The 18,259-nt window shown below is 39.0% G+C and overlaps 2 protein-coding genes across 4 annotated transcripts in view; one reads left to right on the top strand and one right to left on the bottom strand.

The window, feature by feature from the left end:
• The first annotated feature begins 1,030 nt into the window (after positions 1-1,030).
• THUMPD1 (THUMP domain containing 1) lies at positions 1,031-15,511 on the top strand. Of its 3 annotated transcripts, none has more exons than XM_045542731.1 (6): positions 1,031-1,370; positions 5,446-6,049; positions 7,270-7,444; positions 8,416-8,664; positions 9,367-9,796; positions 15,184-15,511. In XM_045542731.1, exons 2-5 carry the CDS (start codon positions 5,819-5,821, stop codon positions 9,774-9,776), a joined length of 1,065 nt encoding a protein of 354 aa, XP_045398687.1. In that variant the 5' UTR covers positions 1,031-1,370; positions 5,446-5,818; the 3' UTR covers positions 9,777-9,796; positions 15,184-15,511. The 3 variants fall into 3 exon arrangements, with proteins under 3 accessions (XP_045398687.1, XP_045398686.1, XP_045398684.1); XM_045542730.1 differs by lacking the exon at positions 15,184-15,511 and adding an exon at positions 10,997-13,044; XM_045542728.1 differs by lacking the exon at positions 15,184-15,511 and having other exon boundaries at positions 1,032-1,370; positions 9,367-13,044.
• The window catches only part of LOC123632450 (acyl-coenzyme A synthetase ACSM4, mitochondrial), a 20,281-nt gene continuing 15,435 nt past the window's right edge, over positions 13,414-18,259 (bottom strand). The window contains exons 10-13 of the mRNA XM_045542726.1: positions 18,040-18,167; positions 17,845-17,944; positions 15,025-15,144; positions 13,414-13,824 (exon numbers count right to left, since the gene is read on the bottom strand). Coding sequence (XP_045398682.1) covers positions 13,738-13,824; positions 15,025-15,144; positions 17,845-17,944; positions 18,040-18,167 — 435 coding nt within the window. The 3' untranslated portion in view covers positions 13,414-13,737. The remainder of the gene's footprint in view (positions 13,825-15,024; positions 15,145-17,844; positions 17,945-18,039; positions 18,168-18,259) is intronic.

Genomic DNA, 18,259 nt, shown 5'->3' with positions numbered 1-18,259 from the left:
TTGCTCTTGCATTTTTCCAGGTTAACTCAGAAAATTTAGTTTTATGATTGATTTTTTTTCCAGCTCAGGGTCCAAACAAAGCCAACACATTGCATTTTATTGACATATATCTTAAGTTTCTTCTCATCTGTAAATTCCATCTCTCTCTTCTTTTTCTCTGTAATTTGTTATAGAAGATAGGGCATTGCCCTATTCAATGTCTCCCAAATTCAGTGTTGATTTTGCTAATTTCAACATGGTTGAATTTAACACATTTTTCTGTCCCCTGTAGTTTCTGTAAACTGATAGTTACATGTAGAGGCTAGATCACTTTTCAGCAAAAAGATTGCATAAATAGTACTGTGTAATTCTATTGTATCACATCTGAAGAAACATAATGTCTAGTTGGCTTTCCTTTTGTAATGTTAAGGCATCAGCCTAATCCATCCATTATAAGTTTCCATCAGCTTTTCACCTAATGCAGCTATTGATAATCATTACCTATATCCATTATTTCATGGGGGTCTCCATTTTCTCTGGAAATGAATCAGGTCTTCTTCTCCAGCACACAACTGAAATGTAATCTCCCTGTATCCCAACCCAGGTTTAATCCTAGAGAGTATCCCAGTGCTATTGAGACTTCATCTAAGAAAGATTCTGAGCTAAGCTATTGGAATAATTCTTACACCTACCTGTCTTAAAAAAAACCCAAATAGATAAACGTACTTCCCAGCCAAGACCAGGATTTTGAGAGATTCTTCTAACATACCATTTTCCCCAACTTTTTTCTTTCATCATAAGACATCAACAACAAGGATAACAACAACAAGGAAAATAGAACCATAGTTGGAACCATCCCTTACATGGAGTAGAAAATTACCACTTTTTCACTTTTTGCATGTTTTTTGTATGCCAGCTGTTTTATATAGCTTATATCATTTATTTCTCATGGCAGCTCTATGAGCTAAGGAGTACTATGTCCATTTCTTTATATGATGAAATGAAGGCAAGTAGAGAGCAAATAACCCTGAAATAAGTCACACAACCTCAAAGTGACTCAGTTAGAAGGATAATGTCCTTGTACTTTAATGTTAAATTGTTTGATTATACCTAGAGTCAATTTGGCTGGAGCCAAGATCTTTACAATGAATATGTCAAAATATCCCTTAAACTTGTTTTTTGCCTACCCATAAAATCCAAGGGAAGGGGAATGGAGAAAAAGGCAAGGTGACATAACGTATGTGTAATGAGACCCTGTCTTTCAATTCCTTTTCTTCACAGGAGACCCTGGCTCCCACATAGACCAACTCTGGTATAGGTGAGCAGAGAAAAAAATGGCAGGCCTTCTGGGAGCCCCAGTGAGGTTTTCTTTCACTTGCAGAGAGCTGAAGGTAGGGGATGAAGGTAGGGGAGTGGGAAGTGTTTTATGGAATTGGCATAATTAAGTCAAAATGAGAAAAAGAAAAAAAGTCATCTGGAACATTCTCTCAGTCTCTCCTGGATTCCTATCTCATTAGCCAAGGTTGGCTAAATATTTTCTCAAATGTAAAATAGTTTGAAGTTATGAATATTTCCTCCAAATAATTTCAACAACAGTAACAAAAAAAATCTTTTACAAAGGAAAACACTTTCATAAACAGTTCTACAGGGAAACAGGAAAAAGAACAGTGGATAAAACTCTGTTTTATATCCTGTTATCTGAACATCAGATTTAATTGCTAAAGCCTATGGCAAGGGATTTGGTAACTGTTCGAAGAGTTCACATATGATTAATTGTTTACTAAATGACTTTTTATGGAACTAATGAACTGACATGTTCATTTTCTAAAAGAGACAGATACTTTTGCTTTTCCTATTGAGGTATGAAATGTAATTGTCTTATAATTTCCTTTCCTCCTATAAACATAAACAAAGAGTTTGAGTGACTTTGCTGGATTCTTCAATCACTGGGTCTGTTTTTCATTTGAAACTAAGGGAACAACCTAGACTGGGAAGCAGAGACGTGAGGCCAGCAACTATAAGCAAAGGTCAATCCTGATACAGCAAAAGGAGGTCATTGAAAGCCCTGTTAATTCTTCCTGGAAATCCTCTGAAGGTGTCCCAGGCTGCTCACACCATCGTGGAAGAAGCCATTTATACTGAGAGAAGCTACAAAGCCTGGGAAAGCTGGGGACCCACAGGCAGATGAAATGGGTTGAGATGGAAGTGGGGTTGTAATGCCCTTTTGAAAGGTATAATTGTTATTGCCCTGGGGCTGTTTCCAGACATTGTGAAATGAAATAAATTTGGGTTTAGGTAAGAAGTGGCTTTATCCTAAAGAAATACTGCAAAAGCACCAACTACAAGATCCGCAAGCATCTCAAAGGTTAGGCAGACAAGGGCTTTCTTTCATAGGGAGGAGCAAACAAGATTGGAAAGAAGGTGGGAGCAGGAGAGCAGGATGAAGGGTGGCAAAATCAGGTCGTTGGTCAGAGGATGTTTCACCTTGAAGTCAGCCTGTTCTTAGGAGGGGCATAAAGATGGGTTGTATATTGACGCAGGCTGAGGGTGGGACAAAGTTCAGGGTCCTGGGGGAAGGAGAGAAACTTAAGTAAGTTTGGTTAACAAGTATTTTCTTCTGACCACTGAAGACACAACTGTTCAGCTATTTGTTTACAACTCAAAAAAATAAAATAGGAATTTACAGAGTCTGTGGCTGGTTTTGTGATAGAAAAAAGAAAACATCATCTAAGTTATAATGAAAAGCGTGTTTCATTGCAGTAAGCTGCTTTGGCAGAAGACAAAGGATGGAGGATTTTTTAAAATCGCAGGTATTTACAAGGATTACCTGCCTGCCCCATCTTCCTCCACTACTTTTTCTTGCCTTGTACATCTCTTCTATTTGGCTGTATCTGACTTATATCTTTTATAATAAACTAGCAAACATAAACAAGAAGAGAGAAGCAAACCTGTCAATACTGGGACTCAGGCAACGGTGGGATGAAACAAATTGGAGGTGGCAGGGATCAGTTTAGGACACCCAGCGGCACTGAGTAGGATGCATGTTGGAGTACAAGAGCCAGGCCAAACGTGAATTCTCCAGGGACAGACTTAAGTTCACATGAGTTCAAAGTTAGGTTCCGACCTGGGAGATCAGGCTGTTAGGTGAGTTTCTCACACACCTTGTGGGTGTGATGAAAGCACAAGTATGACAAGTGAACCAGAGCCAGTAAAAGATTTGGGATGTCATTCGATCAAATGTGAGGCAGGAACTAGTTGGCAGAGGCAAGGCATGCAGGAATATGCATTTTATTTCACTTTTAACTATTTTGTTAAAGAATTTCCCTTCTTGGCTGGGCACGGTGGCTCACGCCTGTAATCCTAATACTCTGGGAGGCCAAGGGAAGGATCGCTTGAGGTCAGGAGTTCGGGGCCAGCCTCAGCAAGAGTGAGACCCCGTCTCTACTAAAAAAAAAAATAGAAAGAAATTAACCAGACAACTAAAAATAGAAAAAAATTAGTCTGTAGTCCCAGCTACTCGGGAGGCTGAGGCAGGAGGATTGCTTGAGCCCACTAATTTGAGGTTGCTGTGAGCTAGGCTGACGCCATGGCGCTCTAGCCCGGCAACAGAGGGAGACTCTCTCAAAATAAAATAAAATAAAATAAAATAAATAAAATAAAATAAAATAAAATAAAAGTAACATAATAGTTGCCAAGACTATGGATAAAAAGACCACAGAGAAGGCAGTGTGAAACACTTAACACTAGCCAACATTCTTGGTCATTAATCAAATAGAAACATGTTCTGGCAAACTGAGGCTGAAAAGGAATTTATTGGAAGCCTTTTGGATAGCTTGACAGAATTTTAGGGAAGGCTGAAGGAACAAAAGTGCCAAGCATAGGTGGGGGAAGCTAGCAGGCTGGAACCAGCAGCAAGGGGCTGGAGAAGGTGCCCCTGCCTCTAATTCCAGAATGGAGGTGTCCCTGCCTCTAATTCCAGAATAACTGCTGTGCTGCTGACACTGGATTCAGGATGCCTCTGCCACTGGTGGGATGAATTCTAGACAGGCCCTGCTTCTTTACACATTTGCTCCCAATTCTCAGTCCCAGACAGGAGTATCCCATTGTTGAAGCTGAGGTGATGCACCCACACCACAGAACGACAAGGAGGGATAGCTGACATTTCAAGCTTCTACAGTGCAAGGTTGGGGCCCTGCCTTTCACTCAAGACTCATCCAATGATGGATTTTCCTCTCAACAAAGAAGGGGGGTTCATTTGTTGGTCAAACAAAAACAAAATGTTAACCACAATTTAGACCAAAACTATAAAGTAGTCATGGTATGTGCGCTACCCCAATCTTCCTCTGCTGGTGATAGAATCTGGTTATTTCTCTGCCTTTGCCCCTTAGAATAGTAGTATTAAGAAGACATGTTTGGAAAACCCTTCCTCAAGTATCCAGTTTGTTATGAAGTCACTTCCATAGTTGGCCAGAAAGGGGGCACCCTGAAAAGGAAACCAACCTTTTCCATTTGTCCTACTCTGCAGGGTGGAATAGGACAGTTAACGCCTTATCAGGAACTCTAATCTTAACTATGATAATTTAAGCAAAAGAACCTAAGGGAAGATAAAGTTATGTAAAGAAAAAAATATATAAAATTATACACACATAATGAAAAAAGAGTTAATCACACAGTTCATCATTAGGTTAATTACTTTTCCTTTTAATATTTTGTTGCTTCATACATAACAAATCTCAGAACGTGAGACTAAAATATAACTAGGTCAGTAAAACGCACAGCATTCCTACATTTGTTCACCACAAGCACAACGCTGTCAAAGGTGCAACCCCAACACAAGGGATTTATAATGTTCAAGTTGGCTTCTAGCTACCCAAAATAAGAGGAGATGAATTCCCACTTTAGGGGTGTGGGTAATATTATGACGTTGACTCTGAAGGGATTGCTTACCTATCTAGTAGAAAGAGTGGGTTTTTAAATATTTGGGGAACAGGTATGGAGAAAATAGGAAGGTATACTTAATTGGAGGAAGAAGATATTTTCCCTTACTATTAATGCAATTTCTTTTATATGTGTATGAATTTCCAGGCTATTATTTCATATCAGCATTACTTTCTCATGAGAGCTACAAGAATGGAACTCTGAGAGATGCTTGCAATACAATAAACAAGAGGTTCTTTATTCCTGACTTTCTCCTATAATCCACTCCACATTTTTGGGTCACTGGATTAGGTAATCTATCCTAGGGCAACAAAAGAGAAACACTCTTTTGGCTCCTAATGATTTTTTTCAGAACCAAGTGCACAATGACAATTCACCAAAATGTGCCTATCACTTGTTATGACATCAGTGTTATAACACTGTATGAAGAAATTGATAAGGACAATACTTTTGGTATTAATATATTTTGCTAGTTAAAATATATAATTTTCACAATGGTGACAATTCATTATCATTATTATTTTGTAGCCAGTCAAATTCAGCAGTGGGAGGTTGTGTACCAACTTTAATGACACTAATGTTAGTAAGTTCTGCTGACCCACTACCATCGGACCAGCCAGTTTCCAAGCAGGCCTCACTCACAGAAGGAAAACCCCTCCAGGGGGTGAGGTGAAAGTGCGTGCCTGTTGATCTTCGCGATGGGCAGGGCAGAGCCGGCCCTCACTCCACCTTTCCTGCCGCCGACGGGCTTTAGGACCCCACGCAGTACGGAATGAGGTTTGGAGGCGGGCTAGGGGAGGCCGTCGCGCAAGCTTGACGTAATCAGCCCGCGCCGGCGGAGGGCAGGACGCCGAGAACCGTGCAGAAGCTCGTTTATCGTTTGTTTCAGCTCGCAGGCACCATGGCCGCGCCCGCCCAGCAACCTACTCAGCCTGGCGGCGGGAAGCGCAAGGGCAAGGCTCAGTACGTGCCGGCCAAGCGGGCTCGGCGCTGCGACGCCGGCGGGCCCCGGCAGCTGGAGCCCGGGCTTCAGGGCATCCTCATCACCTGCAACATGAACGAACGCAAGTGCGTGGAGGAGGCCTACAGCCTGCTCAACGAGTACGGCGACGACATGTATGGGCCAGAAAAGGTACCGGTTCTGGCGTTGGCGGGCAGAAGGCCTCGCAGGGAGGAGGGAAGGCCTGAGGGCCGGCTACCTTTTTACGCATGCGCGCGTTTTGTCACGTGCGTGACGGCCAGGGGGTGTGGCCTCGCCTCTGTCCTCGCTCTGTCTGGCGTGCGGACTTCTGTGTGGTCCGTCTTGTGCTTGCGCCTTGGCTTTCCTTCCGTCGTTAATCACGGTAGCTCCCGTTTATTGGTTGCTTCCTGTGGGTCAGGCGATGCGCTGAATCTTTCGGAAACATGTACTTCTCATGACATCCTTGCGACGTTGGCAGTGTGTTTGTCCTAAGCAATGGTATCTCTGAGATAGTGGGTTCAGTGCTAGCGCTGGTTATTTCTCGAATGTACATAAAAGTACATTTAAAAAGTTAAAAACTTTTGTACCAACACCACCTAAAACCTCATCGTCCCATCACAGTTTGGAAGTCACTATATTATTGGCTTAGAATCTGGACCAGTATACACATGTGCACCAAGGAATTAAATGAAGAAAGATAACACAAAGGGGATTTGAATTCAGGCCTCCTCTTTTACTAGCTCTGGGACTTGGGTGCATTACTTAATTCTGGTGAACTAGATAAAAAAGAGAATAATGATAGTACTTCATAAATTTGGGTAGAGAGGTGCTTATGTACATAAAGTACATCTTGGTATGTAATAAAGGCTCCATAAATGTGCACAATTATTAATGCCTGATTGGCAACCCCACTGGTAGGGCAGAGAACTGGGTAGCAGGTGCATATCCTGTCTACACTGGTACCTTGAGCAAGTTCGTGAACTTGCTGTGCCCCATTCCTTAGTAGAACAGGAGTAAGGGTTTTTAATTCTTTAAGTATATGGTCTAATCTCACCAAAAAGAGAATGTCTTATCAGGCACAGAGATATCTAGTGATGGTATTAAGGTCCACCCTGAAATGGTTCATCTAGTGAGCACATTTCCTTCAGAAATGTGTTGTCTCAGACTGCCAAGATGCTTTTGAAAACATTTTCAAATTATACATACTGCAGTCTGAAGGAACTCCCTTCATCCTCTGCATTTTGGAGGGAGTGGTGTCTCAAGTCTCTTAATAAAAAACTTCATTGTCAATATTGAGCCGTCTGCCACCAGGGATTTCACATAAGTAGTTAATTATAGTGTTTAAACATGGTCTATTATGTAGTTTCTGCTTACTGGTTTTATGTGAATAGTTTACAGACAAGGATCAGCAGACCTCTGGAAGTGAGGGAGAAGACGACGATGCGGAGGCTGCCTTGAAGAAAGAAGTTGGTGACATTAAGGCATCTACAGAGATGAGGCTAAGAAGATTTCAGTCAGTGGAGAGTGGAGCGAATAATGTAGTCTTCATCAGGACACTTGGGATAGGTGTGTCTGACTGATAGCCCTTAAGATTATTTATCTGTAATATTTGGGTATCTTCCTGTCTCAGAGAACACAGCCTCCAAGATGGCTTCATAGGCATGGCTTAATTAATCCTTTAATCACATCTTCTCTACACTGCATTAGCAGAGGCATATGGAGAGATAGAATGCGGTGGTGGACATAAAATTGGCTTCAGAGTGAAAGCCTTTGGTGCTTCCTTTGTATAACTTTAGGCAGAACAAGTGTGCTTGTTCTGTCTAAAAGGGGCAGCTGCTACTCAGCTCTCGGCAGTTGTATTTGGGAATATAGGGCCAGACTTTCCAGTTTTTCAAAAGAAGTCAGAAATTTCAAGAAGTTTCTTGATTTTTAAATGTGGTCAACTAACTTAAAAATATTGAAAACACTAAGCAGCTCCAAACAAATTTGTATGTAAGCAGAATGCAGCCTCAGGACTACCACTTCGTTATCTTACACAGTGTATGGTTCTGGAATTCTTCATAGGTCTGAGATCTAGAGTTATGTACTAACTTAGCTAGTGGGTTAATTAAATCTTTTGAACTGACTTCAGATTTTTTGTTTTGTTTCTGTAAAAAAGCATGTACCGTTTAATGTTTCTTACTCTGATAGTTGCTACTGTAATAGGAAGACAACACCATGTTTGGATAAATGAAGACATCACAAAAATATTAACTTCAGTGTCTACATGACCAATTGTTTTTAGCGACAGCATTAATAATGGTGAAAAGTTAAAATATTAAATGCAGTATTAGTATATAGTAGGCATTGAAGAAATATTAGTTGGAAAAGATGATTGGTTTTTAGATTCATTTAAAATATGAGAATTTCTTCTGTCAATTTATTAATATTTTGCAGCCAATGAAAATTTGTTTTAGAAGTTGAAGAATCTTTCAAATGTCTGAAAACTTATCTTCTTAACTTAGTTGTTCTGTGTTGATTTTTTCTTTTTCTTTTAGAACCTGAGAAATTGGTGCATCATATTCTTCAGGATATGTACAAAACCAAGAAGAAGAAGACTCGGGTTATTCTACGAATGTTACCCATCTCAGGCACGTGCAAGGCTTTCTTAGAAGACATGAAAAAATATGCAGAAACATTTTTGGAACCCTGGTTTAAAGCTCCAAACAAAGGGACATTTCAAATTGTATATAAATCTCGAAATAACAGTCACATGAACAGAGAAGAGGTTATCAAAGAACTGGCAGGTACGTTTCTCTTGGTGATTTTGCATAGGTGTTCAATGGTAAACAACTTGTTTTTAAGGATTTTCTTTTTTAAAGATTTAAGGCTTAAATTTTTAAGTGTACAACCAAGTATATTAAAATGCCCTTAAAATAGTATCAGACCTGCATGGGCACAGTGGCTCACACCCATAATCCCAGCACTTTGGGAGGCTGAGGCTGGAGGACTGCTTGAGCCTAGGAGTTTGAGACCAGCCTGAGCAACAAAGTGAGACCGTCTCCACAAAAAAATAGGAAAATTATCCAGGTGTGGTGGCATGTTCCTATAGTCCCAGCTATTTGGGAGGCTGAAGCAGGAGGATTACTTCAGCCCAGGAATTTGAGGTTGGAGTGAACTTTGATGATGCCTTCTAGTCCAGGCAACAGAATGAGACTCTGTCTCAAAAAAAAAAAATCAGACCTAACTGATTTCAGTATGTTAGATATGAGATTTTTTTGATAGTCTTCCAGTCAAGATTGAATTTTCTTAGGGAAAAAATGCTTTTATTAAATGTCTCAGGATTTAATCTGTATTTATTAATTTGTTCAGAGAATTTGAAGTCCATATAGAAGAATGGATTAGCATATATCTTGTTTTAACAAGTCCCAAACAGAAAGGGATTTTTTGTATCCATCAAGCTTAATAGTATCCTTCTCAATCTAAGTGTTTTCGTATTTTTGTTACAGGAATAGTGGGCAGCCTCAATTCAGAAAATAAAGTGGATCTCACCAATCCACAATACACGGTGGTAGTAGAAATCATCAAAGCTGTCTGTTGCCTGAGTGTTGTGAAAGATTACATGTTGTTCAGAAAATACAATCTCCAGGAGGTGGTGAAGAGTGCTAAGGACCCATCACAGCTTAATCCAAAGCAGGGAAATGGAAAAGAAACTAAATTAGAATCTGGTGACAAATTAAATCAAAACAACCCAGCCGAAGGAAAAAATAACCAGCAGGTGGTACCAGAGATTAGTGAGGAGCTGGGGCAGATAAAACCAACATCTGAGATGCAGGTGGTGAATGAGGGAGGAGCTAAACCTGAAATTGTGAGTCAGGTCACAGAAGGATCCAAGTCAAAGGAAAATGACCTCTCATAGGAGGTTATTTGTCATTGGAGGTGAGTTTCTCAACTGGGGTTTTATGAGCTATTGCTGAGGTTCCACATAAAATTGTGACTGAAATCACTGTTTTTGACCTTTGTGTGCTGCGTAATGCTGTTCTCACAGTAGTGAATAATGATCACATAGCCCTGTTAACAGTTTTGTTAGAGATCTTTCATCCTTATATGGCAGTGTGCATAGGCCTTCGTGCTGTTGCACAGAGGGGTGGGTGGCAGGAGGAGGACATTGGCCTCTCCCAGCCTCCCCTTACGCACTGCCAACTCACTTATGGGAGTGAACAGGCTCTGTGAGGTAGAAAATTAGAGGGAACTTTTCATTCTGAGGAGGGAATTTTTAATGTGCCACAACTCAGCTGTCCCCTGCCACTTTGTTGTAAACATTGCAAAAATGTGGATTGTGCAGCTTAGAAGTGAATTGTTTTGTGCCGTTTTTGTACTTTTCGTGATTTTCATGTTTGGTTTTGTTTATTTTTATATTTTGTTAACATTTGTGTGTAACAAATCAGACAGTTCAGTGCTCAGTTTTTGAAGGCAAGGTATGAAATAGAAGATGACCATTCTAGGAATAGAGCTACCAGACATTTCTGATAAGGTTGGCGATGAAGAATTTCAGTCTTCTGAGTTACTTCAGTATACTAGTGCAACAAGGGACACAAATTTTGTATTTATAATGAAAGCTGCTTTTATATGGGCTTGTCATCCAAGCTGTCCTATTCCATTGTGTATCGTTTGTGGCATGAGACTTACAAATCTAGCATTTGTAACTATAACTTGCAGCCTCTTGACAAGTAAGGCTGTTGATTATTTTAAATGGTTTTCGGAATATCAAAACAGTAAAGCTTTCGTTCAAAAATGATATTCAGTGAAAGGGTTTAGGAACCAAATTATTTAGTAGCACAACTTATTCCAGAAAAGAAAAATTCACACAGTTGGTGAGAATCTAATAATACCAATATAGAAATGCTGCTGGGGCAAGATGCAGCATAATCAATTGAAAAGACTTGACTGTCAATAAGTTGAATTACTGATGATACGTCACATGATGCTAAAAAGGTTTTGTATAATCAACCAAAAAGCAGAGCTTCTCTATCTGGGTTGGTGATCAATAGTTTTCATTAATATTTGTCATGCTGTAGCATTTATAAGATTTGTAAATGATGTTGAAATTAAAAAAAAAAAAACTTTTTCTGCTGCTAGGAGCCTCCCAAAACAAAGGCCAATATATATTTAATGTCTTCATATCTGAAAACCAAAGGTCTGTCATCTATACCCGTGGTGCCCTATCAGCAGTTGGCTCCATGACAAGTTTTGCCTCATTAAAAGAGAAAATCCTGATGTTGACATTAGAGCACGCTGCTTGCTTCACAGAGATGCTGATATCAAAAACTTGGAGATGAAATGAAGAAAGTTCTGAATAATGCTGTAAAAATGGTTAACTTTATTATTAAAGACCCATTTATGCAAGAATGTTGAAAAAAAAAAACCAACCCCAAACTTAAAAATGGACAGACAGCACATAAGTGTCCTCCTTCATCCAGATATCCAATGGCTTATCAGAGGAAGAGTTCCTGATAGGATATTTGAGTTGAAAGGTGAATTGGCAACGTACTTACAAGAAATTAGTAGGCAACGTTTTGCTGAGTGCTTTGAAGAAATGAATGGCTATAGAAACTAGCCTATTTAGCAGACATTTTTCATCACATGAACAAGTTTCTACGTGGTCCTGGAGAAAAACTTTTTTCTTAAAGTGACAAAAGTCTTAGATTTAAAAGGAAACAGACTCTGGAACAATCACCGTGCCAGAGGAACTCCTGAAATCTTTCAGCATCCACTTGGGCTTAAGAATGAAGGATACAAGTCTTAAGTCTTGCTAGAACCCACCTGGAAGAACTGCAAGATGAAATTAAATAGCTTTTCTTCTCCTTTTCCGAGAACTAGTGTATGGCTAGATGAGGAACGCTTAAAATCTGCTCAGCCTGAGATTTCTTTCTCTGAAAGAAGAGAAAGAACTTAGCCTTAGTCTGACAGTTCTGGATTTCTTTGAAATAAGAGTATCCTTCAACTTAGTGCTCATGCTCACATACCATGAGGGTTCCCTGTAGGGGTCTCCTGAATTTGAAGGTTTTTTCAAGGGCTTTTCCTTAGTAAAACAATTGAAAAAAGCTGCATTTACACAAACCTAAATGGTAAGAAAGAAAAAAAAAAGAAAAAGAAAAAGGCTGGAAGAGACAGACACCAACAAAGTCTGCAAAATATACTTAGATTGAGACTGTAAAAATAGGGCTGTAAAAATAGCTTTTGGAGATGTGTTTATTCTTAAATTTTAAAAAAGTTAGGAACTAGTATAAATGTTAAGACTTCCCACACAAGTGGCTGTCTATTTAATGGGTAGTGACCATGGGAAGATATTTTTATCCCCTTATCTAGTGGTTCTGCTTGGTAAACCAGAGTAGGAGGATTTGAGAGGGGCAAAGAGAATAGGCAGGACCATCCTTGTATATCTTCAGATAGTTAGAATGTTAACTCTTAATGAGGTTGAAGTCATCTTGAAAGGATTAATAAGAGTATTATTAGCATTATATGTGGGAAGAGGGAGGATAGGATTTTGGTGCCTTCAGCGGACTCACTCCAAGACAAAGATACTTTTATTTTGATAGTGCAAGACAAAAGGACTCTGGGAATAAAATTGGCCACATGCCTATAGAACATACAACTCTGGAACTGGGTTCCTTTTATTTTGTGAAAGCTGCTACTTTACAGAAAGATTTTGATTTGATAGTTTGTTTTTAATTGCGTTTTGTATTTATTTGTATTTGGTAAGACCCAGGTGTGATACAAGCTATTCTTTTCCAGCTATAAAATATGGTATATTCTTGGAAACTGAATTCACTCATTTAAAAATTTGTTTTTAGGTTTATCACCTGTTTATTTTCACTGACATTTGAGCATGTTATTTTACAAGTGACGAGATTCCAGGGTGGGAATTGAGTGCTTTTTTTTCCTTTTAGTTGTTTATTTTAAAAAGTCAGTTAAAAAAAACCTCTAATGTTGTAGTTGAATAAAATTGTTTTGCTTCATAGAAGAAAGAGTGTTAAACTTCATATTTTCAAACATGTTTCTCTAACATTAAACATCTTCAAATGGTAGTTTTACTTGTATTTTGCTTTTGCTACAGCCAACCATTCAGCTTGTTTTTCATAGTTCTTGATATTTTCAGAAAAATTAAAATAAATTTGTTCCCTAAAGGTTGGTGTTCTGTACTTTTTCTTTCTCTCTTTTAGTAAATCTTTTGCTTTATAGTATGTATATGTATAATAAAAGATGTTTATATGTCAAATTATGTATCAAAAAAGTCATGTACGTGGTCCTAAAAAGTAAAGTTATAAAAAATTAATTGAATAATTAGTACTCCTAAATAATCCAAGTTTCAGATATTTTGCAGTGAATTTCCTTTAGAATGAGGTGTACAATAAAACTACATAATTCTGTTAAATCCATTATTGGCTTTTGAAATATTCCTGTTTTAACATTATCCTATTTTAACTTGAATACTTTAAAAGGTCAGGTCTCAAAGATGTTAGGCAGAAGAAATTGTGTTTCCAGCATTTCTCTTAGGATCGTTCTTTATTTTGAATTAATCAGGCACAGGCTAAGTGAAATACAAATTCATTTTGCACTTTTGTTTTTTAGGAATCATTTCACTCTTGCTATTTTAAACACTACAAATCATTGTAATCATTACCTTTCTCAGTTTGGTCATTATAACATTTTCATCCATGTATTTTTATATTTTTACTTTTGAATTTTTTGGCTAAATACAAAACAATTTTCAACTAGGAAAAATCTTAGAACATTTTAAGACAGTGGTCACTGAAAGGAAGCAAATACTAAAAGAAAGCAACCATGTTACTATTTAGTCCGTCAGTTTTCTTATTAAGCTATGTTCGTCCCCATTCTTGGTCTCGTAAAACTTTGCATTTGATTTTCCCAGTGATGGTCTTTGGGAGTTCTTGAACAAATTCCACCTAATTGACAGAAAAATATTATGAGACATTTGATTCCATTCTGACTTCCTCCAACTGTCAGTACAATAGGAGAGCTTTCATGAAACTCTGAGGTTGAATTTTAAAGTCAAGATTGTCTTCGCCTAAGCTCATTGAATTTTGTGAACACCAGAAACCGGTCCCTTTACATAGGAAGGATGACAATGTAGCTCCATCTTAAGGGTTTTTAGTGCAAATTCACTTGAATGCTTTGCCAGAAGAAAAGAATACTTTTACTCCATTGCTTTCCTCCAGTTCAAAGTAGACCTCGGCCTCTACTGCCCCTGGGAAATGGAGGCTACACCTGAATCCAAAAGGAAAAGAAGGTCTTGGCTTTTGAGCTTTTAAGAGTTGGGTCCTGAAGGTTCTGAGGAAGATTTTTTAGGGATAATTTGGAGTATGTACAATTTTCCGCTTCTGCACTGACTTGACTGTAAAATCCTCTCTGTTCCTTTTCCTTGTGACTACTGTGTTTAAGTATTTAAAAATGCACTCAAACAATGTTTCTGCAAATCAGAGTCACTGATGTAATTCATTGAGTGGAGAAACTGTGAGTAGTTCTTAGGTTGAAATTGAAATTAACTACCCTTTGGCTATAATGATACCACCCAAAATGGAATTCTCATGCAGAGGATCAGTCAATATCAACCTATAGGATTCCAGGGTAGAAGGTAATTGCAATGCCATCTCTGTGCCTTTATCTAGAATTATTTTAAAATCCTTCCTTGAAGATGGTTTCTGGAAAGATTCCAAAGTTTATTTGGATACTATCTTCTTTCTGAGCCTTTAGTGAGGTCAATTGATACTTAAAGGCATGCACTTTAAATTTATAGGTGCCAAGAGTACTAAGATAGGTAAATCAGGTGCTGTCCCTAATGACAAGGCACTTGGTATTTCTTTGCCACCATTTTAAAATCTGATATAGAATGAGACTAATTTGTCCTAGAAGATTCTTAGTAGTTACTCAGTATTGCAGAATTGATAAAAAGTTCTAGTTTCTTATGAATTTGTAGTGTGCTAATATAAATCATTTTAAACCAAAATTCTCAGAGGCAAACAAATTGAAAAGGTGTCTTCTACCTATATAATGGGCTACCATAAAGTCAAAATCCAATAAAATCTATATACTAACTTAGACCCTAATTTGGTAACACAGACTTAACTTTTGGGCAAAGTACTTGCCTTTCTTGGATATTTGTAAGGTGCAGTTGATTTTTTCACGTGATCCTGAAGCTCAAGAGTTAATTTCTCTGGGTTGGAGGATTTAAAGGGTGCAGATAAGACAACAAAAGCTTTGACTACCTGCAACAGAAAAGTCAATCATTGCTGTTTGTTTTTCAGACACATCAAGGTTTTGGAATCAATGCTGAACATGGGTCATTATTTGTTAACAGCAGCTTGAGTGATGACTGAAAATGTCAGAGATCACCTCTGAACAAAGCTTGGATATGGTTATAAAGTGAGATTGTGAGATCTAATTCCAGGTAAATGATTTCTGAGTGTAAGGAGCACAGTGGTTCAGTAAAGCCAAGAGCTGAGTCTTATTTATGTGTCACGTATGTATTTAACATTTCAATCAGGCTGGTCCTATTTATTATACGGGCAGTCCTTCATTTACAGATAAGCACTTGCTCTTTCAAGCCTCTACTGGTAGACGCATGTAGGAGGAGACACATGGAGGTTCTAGAGAACATGTGCTTTACAGGGAATCTGGGGAGTTCTAGTGGAGGATTCTGTGTCCTGGGAAATCAACTCTCAGGAAGGATTAATCTATCTCTAAGAGGTCGTTCTTGCCCTTTATTGTTTCTTTCTCTGTAATACTTTTTAAAACCCACAAAAATTAGGTAATTACTGAGGTTAGGAAGTATACTTTCGTGAACTAAAATAAAATCTTGAGCCTCCCAGCAGATGGAATGGACCCCCTTTTGGCCAAGGACACCCCAGAAGAACCTTAAAGCTGAGTTGCCTGCCATAAGGAGAAGGGAGGTTAGACAGACTTACTTAAGCCCCCTCTCTCCTGGAGTTACTCTTTGTAACCATAAGATACTAAATCATGTTAAGGCCTAAGGCCATGTAAGCAAAGGGTAAACCAGACCTGCAAGTCATCAGTTTACTTAACAGATCACTTGAGTCTCAGTATGTCTGGTGGCTTGTCTCTGATTAACAGACTTCCTTATCTCAACTTAAAACATCTTAAGCCTTTAGACAAAGCTTCATTTCTTTAACCAATTGCAAATGAAGGAATCTTGAAACCCACCTATAACCTATAAGCCCCCACTTCAAAATATCCCAGCTTTTTGGGCCAAACTTATATATACCTTCCATGTATTGATTTATGATTTTATGTGTAATTCCTGTCTCCCTAAAATATATAAAGCCAAATTGTAACCCAACCAGGGTGGGGCCACTTGCTCAAGATTTCTTGAATGTGACTCTCTGGGCTGCGGTTGCACATACTTGGCTCAGAATAAACCTCTTTAAATTGTTTTATAAAGTTTGGGTTATTTTCCGTTGACTGTTTAAATTATTAATTGTACATTGATTCTACCTAGTTTTTACTTCTGCCATTCAGCTGAAACCAGTTATATTGAGAGAATGAGAATATGGTGGCAGGAGGAAACTAATTTGGAGAATGGAAGAGTGGAGGGGATGCAGGAAGGAAGAATGTGGGATCCATAGCGTCTCTGCAGAGGGAGGTACAGAAGGAGATGGGGGAAGATGCTGATAGACAAACTGTTGAAATTTTGTCACTTGTTGAGTCTGTAGGAAACTTCCATGAGGAAAGGAAATTTCTCCCTTCCATACCGTAGGGCTTCCTCTTAGAACTAAGGCCACTATTGTCATTGCCAGAGTCCCTTTCATGAAGTCCTGGATGAGCTTGTGGCACTTGTTTGGGAAGCTGGCCACAATCTCCTTTTTGCATTGTTTCTGTGAGAAAATATATTCTGAGTTCCTTGATAATTGTGCATTCAGTGAAATCTGCTATTTTTGCTTAGGCAGTATCTGTTCTGCCCTTTTAGTAACAGTACCCCAATTTTTCTATGGAGTATTACCCTAACTTCTCTTTGGGGTTGACACCAACCCTACGTTTGACAACAGACATATGAACCAGGTCTACCCAGCCAATCAGCATATACTATTTCCTGGACCACGTTAGTTAGAGATGTGATCTAAGATTGGCAGATGAGATCCTGAGAGCTCCTTGAAATGATTGAAAAGAGCTTTATCCTTCCCTGAAGGGCTGGGAAGAATTGTTAAACGGTGTAAGTGTGGAGTCTGTTGCTATCCAATAGGAAGAACCTGCTCAAATGGAGCCAGGATAAAGAACAGCAGAGCCAAAAATGAAGAGAGACTAAGTCTTGCCAACTTCACATGAACCTTGGATGTAGCTGTACCTGACTACTTCTCACTTAAGTGAGCCAAAACATTTTTTGTAAACTAAAGTCATTTTGAGTTGAGTTTCTGTCATTTGCCACCAAAAGAATCCTAATACACCCCCTTTGGTACATAACTCATTTGTAAATTGATTGCCTAGTATACATTTTTGCTGTATGCTTGCCTCATAATGAGAATTAAATGACCACTCTTGATTCAGTCAAATGGACAGAACTTGAAAATATGAAGTTGCGAGCAGGGCATAGTGGCTCATGCCTGTAATCGTAGCACTCGGGGAAGACGAGGTGGGAGGACGACTTGAGGTCAGGAATTTGAGACCAGCCTGAGCAAGAGTGAGAAAACCACCACTCCCCACCGTCTCTACTAAAAATAGGAAAAATTTGCTGCATTTGGTGGTGTATGCCTGTAGTCCCAGCTACTCGGGAGACTGAGGCAGGAGGATCACTCGTACCCAGGATTTTGATGTTGCTGTGAGCCAGGCTGACACCACAGCACTCAACCCAAGCAACAGAGTGAGACTCTGTCTTAAAAAAAAAAAAAAAAAGAGAGAGAGAGAGAAAGGAAGAAAATATGAAGTTGCTATTTAATTAATGACATTCACTCTACCTCTCCTCGGATTGGATCTGGACTACTGACAACAGCTGATTCAACAACTGCTGGGTGCTCAATGAGTGCACTCTCCACTTCAAATGGCCCAATGCGGTACCTGAAGAGGAAAAGAGGCTTTTGATCACTACACCCTCCCAGTAGATCCCCCTCTCTGACAAATCGTTGCATTTTAAGAGTGACAAATGTACAAACCCAGAGGATATAATGAGATCATCAGCTCTGCCAACAAACCAGAAATACCCATCGCTGTCCATCACTCCTCTGTCTCCAGTGACGTAAAAATCTCCTCTTAATGTGGCAGCAGTTTTCTCTGGATTGTCCTAGGAATCAAAGGTGGTGTTTGGGGGTTAGTTTGGTCAGAATAGCGACAAAAGTATGGCACCCAGTAAATGACTAGTATATTACACATCCT

Source organism: Lemur catta, chromosome 2 (genome assembly GCF_020740605.2).
Source record: "Lemur catta isolate mLemCat1 chromosome 2, mLemCat1.pri, whole genome shotgun sequence".
Lineage (NCBI taxonomy): Eukaryota > Metazoa > Chordata > Mammalia > Primates > Lemuridae > Lemur > Lemur catta.
The sequence above is the reverse complement of the archived record's forward strand: the minus strand, read 5'-3'. Positions and strand labels throughout refer to the sequence as shown.

Coding starts and splice junctions, on each gene's coding strand:
- THUMPD1 (XM_045542731.1), top strand. CDS start 5,819: ATGGCCGCGCCCGCCCAGCAACCTACTCAGCCTGGCGGCGGGAAGCGC. Junction 6,050..7,269: donor ACATGTATGGGCCAGAAAAG/GTACCGGTTCTG, acceptor TTATGTGAATAG/TTTACAGACAAGGATCAGCA. Junction 7,445..8,415: donor CATCAGGACACTTGGGATAG/GTGTGTCTGACT, acceptor TTTTTCTTTTAG/AACCTGAGAAATTGGTGCAT.